Raw genomic sequence first — 19656 nt, forward strand, 5'->3', positions numbered from 1 at the left:
GGACAGGCATCCATATTGGGGACTATAATTACAATACTCTCATTCTTGCATACGAATGTGATTATCATGTCTACATGTAGTTCCCAAATATGAAGTTATGAAATTGTGTTCTGGAAATACAAGAGAACTACCTATAGCAGGTCACTGAGCTGTAGCACTCCATGCACATCAGGGAGTCTGATGTTATCTTGGTAAAGAGAGGAACAAAGAGCCTGCTTCAGAATGCGATCAGATCTTTAATTCCTTATTCAGCTGTTAAGTGTTCATAGCAGATATGTAAGGATATATTTACTGTTTCTTTACATCTGTAGAAGGAAGCCTGATGGGTTGTTGGGGTGGAGAAGATTATAGGCAGAAGTTCAATGGAGAAGCAGAGAGAGAATCACAGAGTGGCTTTAGGAGCAAGGGACAATACTGTGTTCCCTCATTCTCCTACAGTTCCTTATTTGCTGTTACATGAAAGTAACTCTTGATTTATTTCAGCTGTTATCCAATGACATAAGATCAGATGCTTCAGGGTTTTTTTTAAATCTGCATAAATATTCTCCTCCCTAGACTCACAGAGAAGATTTTGACTAGTTTCACTTGCCACTGACAATATCAAGCTGGCAACTTTAATAAAACTGACTTTTGTTGTGCATTATGCCTCACTGGCAAGCAAGAAATCCTCTAAAGAGTGGGGAAAGATTCTCTGAGGCCTGAAGGGAGTGCAAAGTATTATGGGTGTCATTTTAGTTCATGAGCAGTCAGTGGAAGAATATAACATAAGAACAAGGTCTGAAGCATAGATGGTGGGTGACCCAACAGCTTAGGGAGGCAAGGACTCAGCCCCACCCCTTCTTCCCACCCCTGCATTGTGACCACTATTGGCTGCTGGTCTCTGCCCAGCCCGCTGCACACCAAACATATGCAATGGGGCAGCTAGCCCCCAACCCAGGGTAGCACAGCCCAGGAGCTCCATGGAGCCTCCCCCTACTTCCCTTCCCCATCTGAGCCACCAGCCCCGTTTGTCAGAGGACAGACAGTACGGCACAGCCCCCAGCCTGCCTCCCCCAGCCTCTGTCACCAAAAGAGGAGGGTGGGGAAGAGAACCTGGGGGTCTCCGGTTGAGCATGGGCAGCTCCATGTGAGGTGGTTTGGGAAGGCATCATCTATGATACCCCTCCCCCAGGCCTGAAATAACCACAAGTATTAACACACCGCAGCCAGCTATATCCAAGATAGGTGGTCTGGTTAACTACCAGGAGTCCAATATCCAGTCTGTGACTGTTGCAAAGAGGCAGGAGATCATCAAAGCTAAAAATCCTTTGTCAGTTATATTATCCCTGTGGCAGTTATATCCTAGTTACTCAGTTTTTGCAGGACAACATATTGGGAAATTGTGCCTATTGGAAAGGAACGTCTCACAACATGATAGTAGTGAAATCAAATCCCATGTGATTCTTGAATAACAGACACAATTTTAAAAGATCTCTCCTATCCACAGACCACTATCCATTAGGTCTTGTCTAGATGGATGAAATATCACTAGACCTGCCTAACTAAGGCAAGGTTCATACCTCCTTGGCATCTCTGGACTAATTTTCTTGCTAGAAATTATATTTCTCCTTTGGTCTGTATGACAACACCCTAGAAGAAGATACCTTTTGAGTTTCCTTTCTTTTTACAGTCCAGAACAAATAACCTCTCACTTTGAGCCATAGTTTCCCAATGCTGAATACCAAACTTCTGTGATAGGTGCAGTTTCAGATACCTTACGATCAGCTCTCACTATCTACAAGAGAATGAACTAGTGAGGAGGGTAGTGCAGGTTGCTGAGAGAACTCTACTACCAAAAGACTTCATCCTAGCTTTGTTGAGCTATAAGGCAACGCTACACGCCATTCTTTGGTGCAATCCTAACCCACCTGTTAATGAGTCAATAGAGCAGAACGATGCTGAATTTAGAAATACATTTTCAACCTGAACGATCTTCTTAGGGAGTAAGAGACTGAGTGATTATGAATTTCAAAGATCTAAAAACCACTTTCTGATTCATCTGCTGGAATGCCACCTTAAGCCTAATAAAGAAAACTCTGGTTAGGTAATATTAAACAATCTAGCAGACACCCAGAGATCTTGCACAGTCAAGGAATTCTGAAGGGAAGAAACAGGCAACAGTTTCAGCTGACTCAAACCCAGGAGAGTTCTCATGTGACCTTAATAATAATGATGCTTGTACCAAAGAGTAAAGTGAGAGAATCCTACGTAGAAGAGTCTTAAATCTATAGAACATACATGTAATTTGATAATACAAGTGAATCTACCAGATAAAAACCTTCCTCAGAACTAGAAAGTGTCAGCAGATCTATATGAGTGGTGATACCAATGACTTGCTAAAGATTATTAATCAGGGATAGGAGAAATACATAGGGATAGGGTTAAAATACGTCAAGAACATGAGGTATTTTAACAGTAGACCTAAGTTTTGCTACCACTCTGCTGACAATGTACATGCATATAGCAGTATATGAAGAATAAAAGGCAGCATCTTTCCAGGGAAACTAACAACTTTGTGAAAGAAATTCTGAATCCTGTTATGTGCTCATTATTCTTGCTAAAGTCAGTTGGATATAATCTTGGACACTTTTCCTCTTCTTACCCACTGCCTTCCAAAATTGGTACTTGTATGTTTACATACAACATGTACTTAATTATCTTTATATGCTCGAACTCTTACTCCAGTAGACGTGAAACCCAGAATTGGGAAGAAAAATAGAGAGTGAGAATGTATTGTATAAATGCATACTGGTATGTCTTGTGGGTTTTTAATATAGCCAAGAAAATATATCAAGTTACAGCAACATTTTTCCTTGTATAATTTCAGCATCTTGTTTGCATATGCATTTTCTATCTCTAGTTATGTTTTCTGCATACACATATCTACTGTATATGAGGTTTTATAGAGCAATGTGACAGCAGAGCTTTGTGTTTTACTGAATGTTTTCTTGGTGCATATGGTCTGACATGGCTGAGCAGCCACGGTGAGATTTTGGAGTCTATTAAACCAGCTCATTAAAAAGATCAATCTGTTTTTGTAATAACACTGGGAGCCATCAGTCACTGCAAGAGAGAAAAAAACTGACACCTGAGGAGACAACACATTTTGATAATTTGTTCATGACATGTCACAAACAAAGTGTTTACTAATGTTTTTTATAACTTTTTGGGCTTATGTCCTCCTGTCATAAGGCTGAAAAAGTTAAAGTAATTATTTTTTCATGAATGAATGCTTTGACTTAAACCTCTAGATAACTTCAAACAGATTAATTGTGTAAATTTGCTGCTGTTTACAAAGATATTAATTCATTTTAAGGCTGCCCTAAAAGACCATTACTGTGTTATATAGAAGCATGGATCACCTAGCAGCTGCAGGTTTGAGTGCATGTAAATAATTGTTAGGCAAAAAAGACTAATAAAATAATTGTAAGTGGAAAAATGTATGCCAGCACTCTTTGATACATGAGTGGGGGAGGGAAGGATGAGAGACTAACCGTGAAGAGTGATCATGATAGTTTTGTGGGTTTTGAGAGAGTACATTGAAGAAAAACCCTCCTATAGAGGTGGTGCCCCCATGTGAGAAGGCTGTTGTTGACTGAGTCAGGGGCACAGAGGATAGACTGGGAACTGCCAAGAATTGAGGGCCTATTTCTGCCATCTCAGCTAATGGGAGCGGAGGATGCTTAACCCCTTTTTTGATCATGAGCCTTGCAACTCATATGAAAATTTAAGAATCTTATTTGAGCAAAATCTTACAGGGTCTTCAGCTAAGTTCATCTTCTGAGTTGTGACGTGAACCACTGCCCCAGGATGATGGCTCCATGTGCCAAATAAATATACATATGATGTTTATATGTTCATCTGTGCTGTGGATATAACATCTTATCAGCAAAATAACTGAATAGCTATAAGCATGAAAGAGAGATTTTCCGATAGATTATTATCACTCATTCACCCAGCTTTTATATGTAAATATAAGTTTAAATGAAAGCATTTTGCAGAAATGAAGAATGAACAACTCCAACGCACTGCCCTCCGTTAAGTTATTCTCATAAAATGCATTTAATATTTTGCATGGTGACAAGCATTGGGGGTAGATAAGTTAGCATCTTCAAAAACAACGAGAGTCCTGTGGCACCTTACATACTAACAGATATTCAGGAGCATAATCTTTTCTGGGCAAAGACCCCTTTCGTCAGATGTACCTCTCAGATACTTCTGACGAAGCGGGTCTTTGCCCACGAAAGCTTATGCTCCAAAATAGCATTTAGTCTATAATGGGTGCCAAAGAACTCTTCTGTTATTTCAAATTCTGTGTCAGTTGATAAAGTTAATTTGGTCAGCCAGGTCGGTTGTGTGCTTTTTTGTTTTCCTGCTCAAGAAACAATCTGAACTGCACAGTTATTTGAAACATAAGATTCTTACCGTATATTTAATTGCGTGTCTTCAGCAGTTTTTGATTAGAAGTAACAGTCAATCCCAGTTGTAACTGGGTAACGCTTAATCTCAATAAAAAGGGCACCATATGTAACACGTTCTTCAGTATGAATATCTACGGTTACAAAATCCTCATTCTCTGAAACAGTGATCTCTCTCTTTTCTAGTGTTTCATTACACTGAAACACATAAAAGAGCAGCTGTAATAAAAACAGGACCCTCTATGGTGTTTGACTTTTCATCTTTGTCAGAAATTATCATTCTAACCTGGACAGTCAAGAACAAATTTTGAGAATTCCTTCAAAAGTGCATGCATAGTTCATTTGGTGCATACAAAAGTCTGCATACTTTCCTGCAAATGTGTACTTGTAAATGAAAATACCATAAGTGGGTTTGAGTAGTCGCAGGTCTGAGGTTCTGCCTGCAGCCAAATGTATAATATATGGGTATGTTCTTGGAAAGCGGTCAAAAAGTATTGCTGTTCAATGGTGTTTACTAGTTAAGGATTACACTGACAGCAATTAAATGCATACTGACCTTTGCACTCATTGGGGTTCACATCTGAGTCCCATCCCACTTTTGTTCGAGACGGACAAACGATCTCAGTGTACCCTAATTTCAGCTGTTTTCTTCCTTGCTCATTCATTACACCAGATTTCCTAAAGCACCAGGCAAAAGCTCCTCTTCCTTTCGCCATGAGATGGGTGTTTGGGGCATCAGTTCATCCCTGCAATTGCAGTAGGCATTGGTGTTTGTAGATGGAGTCTGTAGCAAGTCTGCCTTCACTCCCAGCACCACAGCAAAACCCACCTCTTCACTTCCTGTTGCTAACTGCCACAGCTCTAGAAATAGAAATTCCTCTTATCCCTCCTCCAGTGAGCCTTGATACCTGCCCAGCCTCTTCCCTGCCAATTCTCTGCACTGCTCCTTATCCCTCCCCAGGGTCCAGTCCTCCTCCCCTGCCAAGCTCCTTCTCCAGCAGTCTGTTCTTGCTTGCTTAAGGCCCTGTCCAGTCCTGCCTCATAAAACAGTTCATAGAGAGAGTATCAATGGCTGGAGAAGAAGGATGCACATTCTTCTGGTCCCTGCCCACTTCACTCCTTCACTTAGTTCACCACTTCGCTCATTCCCTTCCCCACTGAGCCATTTCCCCACCACATTCGTGATCTGCCTCGGCAGGGCACAGTCTAGCTTGGCAACCTCTTTGTGAGGTAGCCAGCAAACCATGCAGGAGCTGATTGAGACAATTGTTTAGGTGCCCACCAGTTCCCAACTTGATATCCCTGAGGCTGCAGGTTTCTCATGTATTATGCACATCAGTAAAACCCAAAGAAACTAAGGTTCCAGCTCAGGAAGATCTTCTGTACCATTAAGGGGTCAAGACGACAAAGAGGTGTCTCTGCAGTTTATAATAATCAGCTATCAGGTGTTGATGCAAAATGTCAAACCAATGACAGAAAGTTCAGTTCATTTATTGATCATCTGCTACCAGAGCAGAAGGACCAATTCCAGGCAGCATTTGCACAGGAATCCCCTTAGTCCAAGAAAAGTAGTAAGAACAGATGCACTCCTGTTACAATGGGGAGTACATTCAGCACACTGCTCAAGGCAAGTAATCATCTGAGCACTTCACACATCGACTTGTTGGAACTCAGGATGGTCAGGAATGCATGCATCCATTTCATGCCATTGATCTGTGAAGATCATAACTGACACTTTGTCATGTAACTTTTATACCCACTGTCAAAGGGAATTGAGATCACTGTCTCTGTGCCAAAACAGTGAGATTCCAGAATAGGTGCATATGAAATCATATTCATGTTTCAGTAGTTTACCTTCCAGGGGTTCAAAGCATCATCTTAGCTATCCTCAGTAGATAGTCATCTGAAGATTACAAGGGCAAAATAGATCCCCTTATGTGCCTCTGCATATTTTAGTATTGAGGCCCCCTCAAATGTCTTTGAGATAGACCTGTTCACCATAGCCAGAAATAAGAGATATGCTCGGCCACCACTGCTGGGGAGATGGCTCTCTCATTTGTTGGATATTGGGTATGCTGTATGTATTTTCTCCGACTCCTCTCATATCCCAGGTACTTATCAAAATTAGAACAGGCAAGGCCAATTATCCTGATGGTTCCAACATACTCAAGACAGACGTGGCTTCCTGACCTCATCCAGTTGACTGCTTGTCAGATAACCCTGAAGACGCTCATCGTTACTTATAGGATGCCAGTCATATTCTTCACCCCAGCCTTGGGCTCTTTTACCTCAAAATATGGCTGATGGATGGTTTGTGGGTTTAGAAGCAACCTGTTCTGAGGAACTAAGAAGGCTATTGTTACGCAGTAGTGAGTGCTGTACTTGTTATACTTACCTACAGAAGTGGATGAAATTCAGCTTCTCGTGTGACCTAAGATACCTTTCAACTTTGTCCTCTTTGCTGTCGAATATAGGCCATGTCTACATGTGCACACTACTTCAAAGTAGCAGCGCCAACTTCGAAATAGCGCCCGTCACGTCTACACGTGTTGGGCGCTATTTCGAAGTTGAAATTGACGTTAGGCTGCAAGACGTCGAAGTCGCTAACCCCATGAGGGGATGGGACTAGCGCCCTACTTCGACTTTCAACGTCGAAGTAGGGAACGTGTAGAAGATCCGCGTCCCGCAACATCGAAATAGCAGGGTCCTCCATGGCGGCCATCAGCTGAGGGGTTGAGAGACGCTGTCTCTCCAGCCCCTGCGGGGCTCTATGGTCACCGTGTGCAGCAGCTCGTAGCCCAGGGCTTCTGGCTGCTGCTGCTGCAGCTGGGGATCCATGCTGCATGAACAGGGTCTGCAACTAGTTGTCGGCTCTGTGTATCTTGTGCTGTTTAGTGCAAGTGTGTCTGGGAGGGGCCCATTAAGGGAGCGGCTTGCTGTTGAGTCTGCCCTGTTTTATGTTCTATAGCAGGGATGTGCAAAGTGGGGGGCATGCCCCCTCAGGAGGATCCAAAATTTTGTACAGGGTGATTAGACCACCCCACAGTTTCCACTGCCTCCCCTGTGACCTATGCTGGCTCCCCCACCCTCGCCTCTCCCCAGCCTCCATTGCCTCCCCTTCCTTCCCCACAGCCTCCACTGCTACTGTTGCCTGGGAAGTTCAGAGACCAATGGGAATGGCTCCCTGCCCACTGTAGCACCTTATTGGCCAATCAGAATGTTTGGAGGCATTGCTGGGAGGCCCTATATCAGGTGATGGGGGCAGACCGCGAGCTCCCAGCTGGGTAAGGTGGTCAGTCTAGTCCCCACAGCGCGCTGGTACCTGCACCAGCCCCGCCAGCCTGAGATGCTGGTGCAGCCTGGGTTCACCATCTCCCTGCTCTACAGCAGCACCAAGTTCTACAGACAGTAGAGCAGCAAGGACAACACCTACAAGGTGGAGGTGGTGATGCAGGTGAGCCCATAGAGTCTCCCTGCCTGATCCCTTAACACCCCTCCCCCCTTCAGGTTACCCTTCATGTGCCCCTCCCTCTTTGGAGCACCTCTTGAGTCCCTTGCATGGTTTCCTGGGGCCTTCCACCTGAGTGGCTTTTCCCCTTCAGAGTACCCCTTGAAGCCCCCCAGCACCTCCTTCCTGAGCAACCCCCCCAACCCCAAACATCTCCTCACATCACTTCCTGTGGTCCTCCTTCAGGTTGAAGAGGCCCTGCTAATTTCAAGGGCAAAAAGTGGGGCCTGACATAAAAAGTTTGCTCACCCCTGTTCTGTAGACAGGATTGTTCTACTAGTGTCTCTTAGGCTATGACAGAGATGTTTATAGTGAGCAAATGTAGCCTTATACATTTTGATTGATCAAACAGCTTTATGAAATGTTTCCCCCAACATCACCCTACAGTCATGGAACACAATTGACAGTTCTTATCTGTATGTATCTGAATAATAGCCAGCCCTGCTCAAATTGTGACAGAAAGTTCCTGTGCTTTATTTTTCAGAACCAAAGAAAATGGCTTTGACAGAGAGCCTTTGCACTCAGAGCATCCAAGCAAGCGGCCCTGCACTATTAGCCCAGGCCAGCGGTACAGTCCAAATAACGGCTTATCTTACCAGCCCAATGGTCTGCCTCACCCCACCCCACCTCCACCTCAGCATTATCGTTTGGATGATATGGCCATTGCCCACCACTACAGGGACTCATACAGACACCCCAACCACAGGGACCTCAGGGACAGAAACAGACCTATGGGTAAGGGACATTGAGCAACTTTGACCTTCCTGTATCATATATTCATTCTTATAATTAAACTCTGTGCTTCCATGATAGTTTGTTTTTTCCTGGTTGAGAACTGTATTGCTCCCTCTCTCACATATTGCCTGCTGCTAATAACTTTACGAATCCAGGACTAGACTGTGACTTGAATTGCACAACCAAACAGGAGAATAAGGAGGAGTAACAATCTCTTTCACATCTGTGTGGACAACATAGACTTGGGAGTGGATGGGCAGAGGAATGGAGTCTTGTCTTTGACTAGATCGCACACGTGACAGCCAGCATAGCTGAGCTAGCAGATGAGGCATTGCTGAAATGGCAAGAGATAAATTATTATCCCATGGAACAAGAGAGTAACAGGAGTTGCTCCCAGAATGATATCTCTGATGCAGAACACTCCCTGGGACCATCTTTGTCTGTGTGTAGCTCTCACACCACACCTTGCTCAGGGCTGTGGTTAAAGCATTTTTCAATTCACCATGACTTTGTTGTGCTTGAATTTGCCTTTCCTGCTCTAAAGCAAAACATACACAGAAGTGCTTTTTATTCTGGGTGTGTGTAAAAAATTAAGCAGCAACACTTACAGAGACCTTACGTGTGCGGGACAGATACTTAAAACTTCAAGTGAAAGGACCCTTAAGTTAATAGCTGCCCCTTTGAATAGCATAGATTTCCAGAAAGCCTTTGACAAAGATCTCTCACCTAAGGCTCTTACATAAATTAAGTTGTCATTGGAGAAGAGGGAAGATCCTTTCATGGATTTAAAACTGATTAAAACACAGGAAGCAAAATGTAGGAATAAATGTTAAATTTTCAGAAGGGAGAGGGGTAACTAGTGGTGTTCTCCAAGGGTCAGTCCTAGGCCTTGGAAGTAAAGGCACTTAGAAATAAAGCAGGCAGTTTGAAGTGCCTGCAGCTACATGGCATGCTGGCAATTCAGAGTTTGACACTTCTAAGTTGCCATGGAGAGAATTACCCTAATGAAGTGCTTTATATTCATTGCTGCACTTCATTAGTGTTCTCCATTCAGGCTGATTACCATGCCCCCTTCGAAGAAGGGGGCAATTGTAGCTATAGCCAGAATATCTTATTGCTCTTACATAAAACCATGGTACACCACATCTTGAATATTGCTTACACACATGTTCTGCTCATCTCATTGAAGATATATTGGGATTAGAAACAGTTCAGAAAAGGGCAGCTAAAATGATTAGGGATATGGAATGGGTCCACTATGAAGAGAGATAAAAGAAACTAGGACTTTTCATCTTAGAAAGAGGACGCTAAGGGGAGACGTGATAGAGGTATAGAAAATCATAAGTGGTGTGGAGAAAGTGAATACGGAAAAGTTGTTTATTTGTTCCTAAACTATAAGAACTAGGGGACACCAAATGATAATAATGAGCAGCAGGTTTAAAATAAATAAATGGAAGTTCTTCACACACTGCACAGTCAACCTGTGGAACTCCTTGCTAGAGGAGGCTGTGAAGGCTAGGACTATAATGGGGTTTTAAAAAGAGCTAGATAAATTAATGGAGCTTAGGTACATTAATGGCTATGAGCTAGGATGGGTAAGAAGTGGTGTCCCTAACCTCTGTTTGTCAGAGTCTGGAGCTGGATAGCAGAAGAGAGATCTCTTGATCATTATATGTCCAGTTCACTCCCTTAGGGGCCCCTGGCATTGGCCACTGTCAGCAGGCAGAATACTGGGCTTGATGGATCTTTTGGTCTGACCCAGTATGCCCATTCTTATGGAACATGTATAAATCCAAACTGTGGACAATACACTGGGGACCGATTAAGACCAAATAAGGTAGCATTTATTATCAACACATTGCACACTTAGAACTTGCCTTTTACACACGGTAAATCCTTACTTAAAATTTTCTATAGTTATTTAAATATGTGTGAAGAGATAAAACTTTAATGAATCTGCATTGACACTGTAGTAATGATTGCATTTAGTCATGTTACATTTGGTCTGTGCATCTATTTATTTTTTCAGTCCTCTTTTTTAATTAAGTATGATGTAAAACCGTATAACCATTTAATTTTTATTTACTGTAAAAATGGCTTGGGAGTTTCATATAACAAATAATACATTGTTATGTCAGTTGTTGAGTTTTTTCTGTCTAGTAATTCAAAGATCAGACAGTTTTGTGTTTTTTTTATATTAAACACAATCTAGTACTACACAAACTTAACGGCTTTGCCTACACTAGAAGCATCTGGCGACAGAGTTGTGTTGACAGAAACTCTGTCAACAGCGTGCATCTACACACACAAGCAGATCAGTGGAGCAATCCACTCTGTCAACAGAGAGCAGCCAGACAACCGTGCCCTCTGTTGATAGAATGGTTGACTAGAAGCTCTGCAAACAAGGATGTCCGGTGAACCGAAAGTCCTCTCTGTTGACAGAAGTGTCTACGCTGCACTTCTGTCCATAGTATTATGTTGACAGACTGTTATGCCTCAAATTTTTGAGGGATAACTGTTGAGGCAAAAGCATGGGTTTGTTGAAACTCTCTCGACAGAAGGCTTTATGAGTGTAGACAGTCCCTGACTTCTGTTGACAGAACTCTCCAGTGTAGACACAGCCATTGAGACTAATTTTTTAAATTTTAATATACTGACATAAAGCCTAGCAAACATAAAAAAAGAAGACAACACAACAGCAAATCGCACGTTTTAAGTATATATATGAAAATAAAGTAATTTAAACAAAGAGTAAAATAAAACATGTTAATCATTTTCACATTGTAACATTGCTTGATATTATGCACATGACCAAGAAATCTCTGCAGGACTATCTTGATACAGAAGATGAAATTAATAATTTCTACATTTAATGTAGCATTCCCAAGGAATCCATGATTTTTTTAGTGCCCGATCCTGCAAGCTGTCTGTACAGAGAATTATGACCAACAGATACCATGGAACACTTTGCAGAATCCAAACTTTGATGCAGTGGAATATTTTATATAAAAATTTCTTGTTCTGTATCTGCCTTTACTGCTTGTTTTTCATTGTGGAAGCAAACTTTTTCTTTATCTCAGGTAATGGGCATACTATAAACATTAAAGATTCCCCCAGTACTTTGGTTACATCTATACTTAAATGTCACTGGAAAGCCTAATAAACTTTAAATAGTACATGCGTGTATGTAATATGTCTGTATGTATAACGCTTAACAACAAAATTGTGTAATAGATGAGCATTTTGAATACCAAGACTCAATAGATAGCTAATGAAAGAATGAGAGCTTTTCTAGATGAATCCTTTGATATAAATATCGTTTCCACTTTTGGCAGGGTTGCATGGCACACGACAGGAAGAAATGATCGATCACAGGCTAACAGACAGAGAATGGGCAGAAGAATGGAAACACCTTGACCATGTAAAAAATTAATTCGTTTGTGTGTATACATGCCTGAGTGGACCCAGCATGACTTTAGAAAGTAACTTGCAATTCTATGAACTGGCATTACATATTTTAAGTTTATTGATTTTTCCCTAGTTGTCCATTTTGTAGAACAAGTTGGAAAATTCAGATGGCTAAATTCTAGCACTTAGTTCCCCATTAGGATACTGTTTTTGGCACTCTGGGTCCAAACCCCTGTTTTAGAATCCCAGCTGCTCATCTGAGCAGCCAGTGAGAAAGTGGGTAATAAAGACTGAACACTGACTCCAGGATTCTTCCCACTCCCTCACTTTGTTAGTGCCCCAAAAATGGAATTTTTGTTTGTATTTGTTTTTAGTTAGCTCTGATCACTGTTGAATAATTTGTACAGATAGCTAGGCAATACAGTTAAACAAGCGGGTTTTAATTGTGTTAAAAATAAATAGTATTTTTTATTTTTATTTACGATAACAGGGAAATAGCCCTTCTCCCCTGAAACTGTGGCATTTGAAGTAAGAAAATGAATTAAATTCACAGAGTTTTCTGTGGGGTTACAAGCCATCATCATCAACTGTTCTTTTGGTTCCTCCCTTCCCTCTGCCTCTACTAATAGCTGTTAAACTGCATCATGGACATGGTAGAAAAAACGAGGCGATCTCTCACTGTACTACGGCGATGTCAAGAAGCAGACCGTGAAGAGCTTAATTACTGGATACGGAGATACAGTGATGCAGAGGATTTAAAAAAAGGTGGTAGCAGCAGCAGCCATTCGAGACAGCAGAGTCCAGTGAATCCAGATCCACTCCCATTAGGTATAGTATTTTCTTCAAAAGTCCATTACCAGTTCCACTCTAAATTAGCCATGCCCCAGTTCCCGGCTTCTTCCTTATAATTATTACAGCTGAACCTCATATTTGTTCCTCTGGTTTATTTTTTTCTCTTAATACCGATAAAATCTTCCTGATCATCCCATTTTCATCTTTTTGTGATAATCATCAGTTTTCCTTCCGTTCACAAATGTACATAGGTGGAAGAGCTGGGAGACAGAATGCAAATTTGAAATTGGTGAAGTAATAAGATGAACACTGTTTGACACCCCACCCTCTTCATTTAAACCAAAAGATAGGTACTTCTTGACTGTTACTATTCAAAGACCGAGAAAAATCATAATGAACTTGATAAGTGAATTCCTGTGTACATAATGGCACACCGTGGGAAACATCTGTACTGGGCAAAAAGTCTCATACAGAAATTTGAACCTGTGTTTATATTCAGTTTGAGAAAAAAAGTTAACAGATGAGAAATTTGCAAATATGTTTAAAAATCTGAAATACTTCTCAATTGACTCTGCTAGAAACACAAAGGCTGTGTCTACACTTACCCCGAACTTCAAAGAGGGCATGGTAATCAGGGCGACAAGAGATTACTAGTGAAGTGCTGCAGTGAATATGCAGCATTTCATTAGGCTAATTTTCCCCCACAGCAACTTCGAAGCATCAAACTTTGAAGTGCCCACGGCTACACGCATGCTGGCACTTTGAAGTTTCACAAAGTATTCACCACAGCACTTCATTAGTAATCTCCTGTGGCCCTGATTACGATGCCTCCTTCGAAGTTGGGGGCAAGTGTAGTCACAACCAAAGGGACTTATGACACACAGTTGATGACACAACACCTTAATTTTAGGTGCCTAGAACATTCTTGTGACTCACAAAGCCTGAGTGAAATGCATAAGCTTCCTTTACAATAGCTGAATGGAGACTGGTGCTTAAGAATGGGACTCGGAGAAGTCAGCACACTGACTATGTCTACACTACAGATATCTTTTGAAAGAAGCTCTTCCAGAAGATCTCTTCCAAAAGAACTTCTTTTGAAATAGTGCATACACACACAAGAAAGCAGATGAAAAAAATGATCTGCTCTTTCGAAAGAGAGTATCCATGCAGCCCCCACTCTTTCTAAAGAACGGGCCAGGGATCAAAAGATCAGGTGCCATGAGGACTGCTCTTTCGAAAAAAGGGCCCTGAGGAGCATCTACACGCATTTTGTTTCTAAAGAAGCTTTCTAAATAAGGCGTTCTTCCTGAAATGGAAGTGGAAGAGCACTTTTGAAAGGCGCTCTGCATTCTTTCTATTTACTTTCAAAATAATGCTTTTTGTATTTAGATGCTCTGTGAGATCTTTTGACAGAGCCCCCTTCTTTCAAAAAATCTTTCAAAAGAACTTGCTAGTGTAGATGCAGCCACTGAGTGAGGAGCTGCCTAACGTAGCCCATGAGAGATGCCAAGGAGGTGATGTGTCAGGAAATTCAGTACCTCAATCTGGGTCTCTATCTGCACTAGGGAGAGAAAGTTGATTGCAGATACACAATTCTGGCTATGGCAATTGCGTAGCTAGAATCAATGTATCTTCAGTTGATTTACCTGGCTGTCCTCACTGAAGAAGGTCGACAGGTGAGTTTCTCTTGGTGACCTCCCTTATTCCTCACATCTCACGAGGGGTACAGGAGTCTATGCAGACTCCAGATAGGTCAGTTTCACTGGTCCCTACCAGATACACAGAAAATTAGCCCCAGAAGATTGATCCTGAGTGGATCAATCTTCTGGGGTAGAGTGGACATAGTCTGGGCTGCAGAGGAAATGTTAGTAGAGAACTTCTCCTAAAATCAGGTGTCTAAGGTGTTTCTTGCAGGAAGCTTGGGAGAGGGTGTTTTGGGGTCCTTGATGTCCTGGTGAAGTGATATAACCACTGCTCTGCAGTCCTTTTCATGCTGGCACACACACACCCTGGCAGCCCCAAAGACTCTACTTATTCATCCAAAGCAGTGATGGACAACCAAATATGGGGAGTGGGCTGCATAAGTGGACCTCCTTCCCACCACTGATCTTAAGTAAAATGGCTTGATCAGGAGACACTGAGGGACCCCTATATCAGAATACCTCTTAATCCTGTGGTTAAGGCACTCCCTTGAGAAATAGCAAATCCTTGTTCAGATTTCTTCACATTCCGAAACAAAGGTAGGGCATGAAACAGGCATTTCCCGCATCCCAGATAAGTTCTCTAACCTTTGGGATAAAAAATTATGAGCCAGATTTTTCTGTCTCTCTTCCCCTTGGCCATTTTGGGTAAGCTCCCTTCTGTGGCCCAACCTGATTATCAGGCTTAGAAGTTTTCCTAGAAGAAATGTGGGAACTGGGTGAGTTTAGGTGCCTCTAATGTTCAGTGAAAGCAAAGCTGATTCTTTTGTTTGTTTGAATATCAGTGGTGCCTGATTCTGGGATTTAGGTGACTAAAGTGGCAGTTGAGCACCTTTATGAATCTAGCCCTTTGTGTCCTGAGGGCAAGCTCTGTCCCCATATAGATTGAGGAGCAGGAGAACTCTGTCCACTGAGGGATTAACATGACCAATGTACTACAGAACATCAGAATAGGGCACTATGTTTATTTTATGGTTGTCTGTGATCCACTGATATCAGATTGCCATTTTTTTTACTCTACTCGCCTTTCTGCTTTCTGAGATTTATGAAGATTACTGGTGATGCCTCTATATGTCTTCCTCTATGAGAGGAATACTGTTTTATATAGAGCTGGGCAATTTTTTTCCAGCAAATTCTAAACTCACTAAAAAAAAACATTTTTTTCTAGGCACAAAAATCTTTTGCAATTTCTGCTTGAATTTGGCAAATTTTCTCAGATAAAAAGTAGATGTGTTTTCCAACATTTTCAAAATCAAGTATTTCCAGTTCTTTCTGATAATGAGATCTTGTCAACCAGATTTCATTTCAAATCTCTGTTTTATTTGGGAAGTGTTGTTAAAAATCAATCCAACCAAAATTGTTTTATGTTTTGGTGAAAAAATATTTTTTTTCAATTTTCATTCAAAGCTAAATATATATATTTTTAGTTCAGCCAACGAGCCAAAAAACAGTGAATGGTATTGAAAACTAGAAAATATATGTGGATAAATCATGCTCAGGATGGTAAACCACATTACTATTTGGCGCTCCTTGGTAACAAGAAATTTGAAGGAGGCTCACTTGAGCCGGCACAACCGTGGCATTAGAATTCCTAGAAGTGGACTTGCATTAGTTTAAGGAGGTATAATTTTGAATAGCATCACTGGGTTAGCTTATCAGTGTAGTCCCTTTGGACAGCTTTCTCATAAATATTCTTTCACGTAACAGTTTCTGTGAATCATGTTGGGGTTCTAAAAAAGGAAGCTGACTCATCCAGAGATAAAAATGAGAGTCAAAATGGCCAAAATACAAGGATGCCCCTAAAATTACTCGTTTGCGGGAAAATACCTAGAGTCATGGCTTATAGAGCTCATCTCCAACAAAGCTCCAATGCTGAACTGTTTAAAGTTTTGAGCTGTGATGGAAAGAAGATTTTGCTTGTAATTACTTAGTGAAATAGGGAAGGATGTAGAATCTTCATAATCCTTCAACAAACTGAAACAGCAGATTGATCCTCAACTGTTAGAGAATCCTGATATTAAGAAGAATGTATACGTTTTAAGTGCAGTGCTCAGTCATAAGGCACAGTTTGCAGTTTACATGTTAAGAGCAGAGAAGTACTCAGGACTAGATGATGCCTATGGCGTATCACCATTTATCTGCATGCTTGACACTGTGTGCGCCTGAAAGCAACTGGGTTTATTAGTGCAAAAGCCGCATAGCATAGTCCATTGACTTTGATGCCCAAATTACCCGAGTAGTGGCAATGGCTAAAAGTATAAGGCATTGGCTTTGAATCCATTTCACTTAACTATATCCATTCTTGTTAGCTTGTTTTTTTTAAAAAAAAACTATTTCACTGTGTTTATGGATTGGTAATTTGTAATGCTTCAGTGCTTCAGGATCCTGATGAGGTGTTTATATATCTGACACTCAGGGCACCAGATTCTTGCCCTCCCTCCACTTTTCTTTTAAAGGAAATACAATAATTACATTAGCTTAAATCTGGAAGTATCCTACTAGACTACAGTTCTCTGGAATGTTAACAAAACATGAATTTTATAAGTGTAGTTTCTTGGAAACAGCATTGGTGACCCTAAGGCAGTGTTTTGTTTTATTTATTTATGAGGATGGAAGAGAAAGCAAATGAAAAATATGCTCCAAAGTTTCAATTATGGCCCTGTCAACTATATATATTGCTTTTTTGTGTGTGAATTCGACATGCCAATAATTCCCATTTGTACCTTTTTAAATGAGATAATCCATCCTTTAAAAATTACCAGCTTGTTATCTCCAGCAGCAAAGAAAAAGTGTCATGTGACCACATTGTTTGTGGGAGTGTATCTTTTAATTTAAGATTAAAATAGCATCACCACAGTAAAACAGCGTTCCCTGGAACTATTGTGAACAAACGCCTTTTGGGGTTTATAGTTCTGTCATTAAAAATTCACTCTGAACTGAAATTTAGCTTACTTAGTCTTTGTCCAAGAGCAGTTAAAGAGAAGTCTGATCACTTTGAAGCCTGTAATCTCTCCACAACTGAAAAAAGGGGTTTTGTGCCCTTTTTAGTCTCTTGCTTCTATATGGGATTTTTTTTCCCATTTAGTTTGACCATCCATTTTTGTTTTTCAAAAAAACGAGGACAGGGGTCTGCAACCAAAGTAGTGAGAAGAGCCATTTTTTCAACATCAGTTACAAAATCAGTACTTTAAGCATTGCAATGTACATGAATATGAGATGATCTTCACTAAATAATATCAAACTATACTTTTTATAACCCCCATTTTCAGAACAGCGCGCACACAATGATTGGTGCCAGTTAGAAAGTTGTTACTCCCATATCCAGGCTTTACCCACCTCAGCCCCCAAATCCACCCCATCCCCAAGATTTACCTCCCCATTCCCCCACATCCCCAGGCTTAACCCCTATCAGCACTAAATCTCCCCCACCCCCATCCCCAGGTTTAACCCGCCTCAGCCTCCCTGACCCAACCTGCCCACTGAATCTGGATCTTACTTGCCCACCTTCTGCTGTCCCTCAACACATGCTCTAGGTCCCCTGCCCACCCTTACTCCCCCTGCTCTGTGTCCCCCCTAAACTTCTCAGGCCAGAAAGAGCCTGCAACTTTCCCAGCCACTCCCCTCCCAGCGGCACCCGTGCCGGACTCACTGGGGACTGGGGCCGGGCAGGGAGCTGCTTCAGCTCTCAGGAGAGCTGACCTTGCACCACTGGATGCAGCTCCAGGCTCCAGGGGCTGCTGCAGAGTTAGGAGGAGCTGGTGGGAGGGAGGGCGCTGCGCTGTGCTGTCTGGGAGCAGGCACTGGCCCAAGGAGTTGGAAGCCGCACTCTCAGGAGGTCTCCCCGCACCTCTTTCTCCTTAGTGCAGCTGAGCAACTCCGGCAGGAGCAGGCATGGCTGCCCCTCCCCCTGCTCACTTCCACTACACTTCCCCCTGGCTCCCTGCACTGCCCCTGCTGAAATAATTGAACGAGATGGAATTGGTTTAATCCTGGCTGTTGTGCCAGTTCAGTTTAGTTCCATTATTTCAGCATGGGCAGCGAAGGGAGCCAAAAGAGGAATCAGCAGCGGCAGCGCCAAGAGCCGCAAGTGGCTCCTGAAAGAGCTACATGCGGTTCCGGAGCCACAGGGTGCTGACTCCTGAACTAGGACATCAGATAAACATTTGAAAATCTCACATTTCATATTTACTGTTACTATATTGCAAATGGTTTGAAGCTGCAGTAAACTGTTGCATAGGTTATAAATTTACTGTTCTCTGAAAATAAAAGTACATAAATGTGTGTCACTAAGATATGACAACTACATTTCCTTTGTAATAAATGGCATAAATTTATAAAAATCTAAAAATGATTCAAACATAGCTTACGTTCACTATTTGCTTGATGGACTGGGAGTGAAATATGGAGAAATTGTTTATATACTCTAAGCAGTTTCTGATCTTCTTCTTCCTAACCATATATGAGTATACTGTAGTAGGCACAGGATGTAAGGGTATGTCTTCACTACCTGGAAGATCAACCCAGTCAGGGGTCCCCTGGTGGGGATGTGCAAAATTGAACTATTGGGGTAGACAGTCATCTCCTACACTCCTCAGTTTTGCGAGGGGGAAGGGAGGACGGCCAGGTAAGTTGACTGTAGATCAGTCAGTTCCAGCTATGCAATTGCCACAGCTGGAATTGCATGTTTACAATCGACGTTAAGGTCTAGTGTAGATGGGTCCTAAGTTAACGATGAAAGCTTTGTGAATTATAAATAAGACCTATAAGCTTACTGAGTGTGGATGTTTATATGTAGGCAAACTTTAGAAGGTTCTGAGATGAAGCTTGCTTCTCTCTGTCTAAACCTCTTTGGGGTAGAAATCTGTATGGAAATATTACAAGATGGAGTTTGAAATCTCCCGTCTCCCCTATCTCCTGCTAGGTCATGCTGAGTGATTGTTAGCCGGTGGCCAGGTAATGTGCGGTGAGGTACCAACTATGCCCTTGTTATCATCCAAGTTTAAAACTACAAGAGCAGAGAGCTCGTCGCTGCAAGCAGCCAAGACAGGCTGACGGA

General features: G+C 41.9%; 1 protein-coding gene across 7 annotated transcripts in view; it reads left to right on the forward strand.

Moving 5' to 3' along the window:
- Nucleotides 1–19656, forward strand: part of RUNX1T1 (RUNX1 partner transcriptional co-repressor 1) — a 151023-nt gene that overhangs the window by 97259 nt on the left and 34108 nt on the right. For all 7 annotated transcript variants that reach the window (XM_074986952.1, XM_074986950.1, XM_074986948.1 and 4 more), the window contains 3 exons: nt 8450–8700; nt 12036–12121; nt 12738–12936. In XM_074986952.1, coding sequence (XP_074843053.1) covers nt 8450–8700; nt 12036–12121; nt 12738–12936 — 536 coding nt within the window. The remainder of the gene's footprint in view (nt 1–8449; nt 8701–12035; nt 12122–12737; nt 12937–19656) is intronic.

Source organism: Carettochelys insculpta, chromosome 2 (genome assembly GCF_033958435.1).
Source record: "Carettochelys insculpta isolate YL-2023 chromosome 2, ASM3395843v1, whole genome shotgun sequence".
Taxonomy (NCBI): Eukaryota; Metazoa; Chordata; order Testudines; family Carettochelyidae; genus Carettochelys; species Carettochelys insculpta.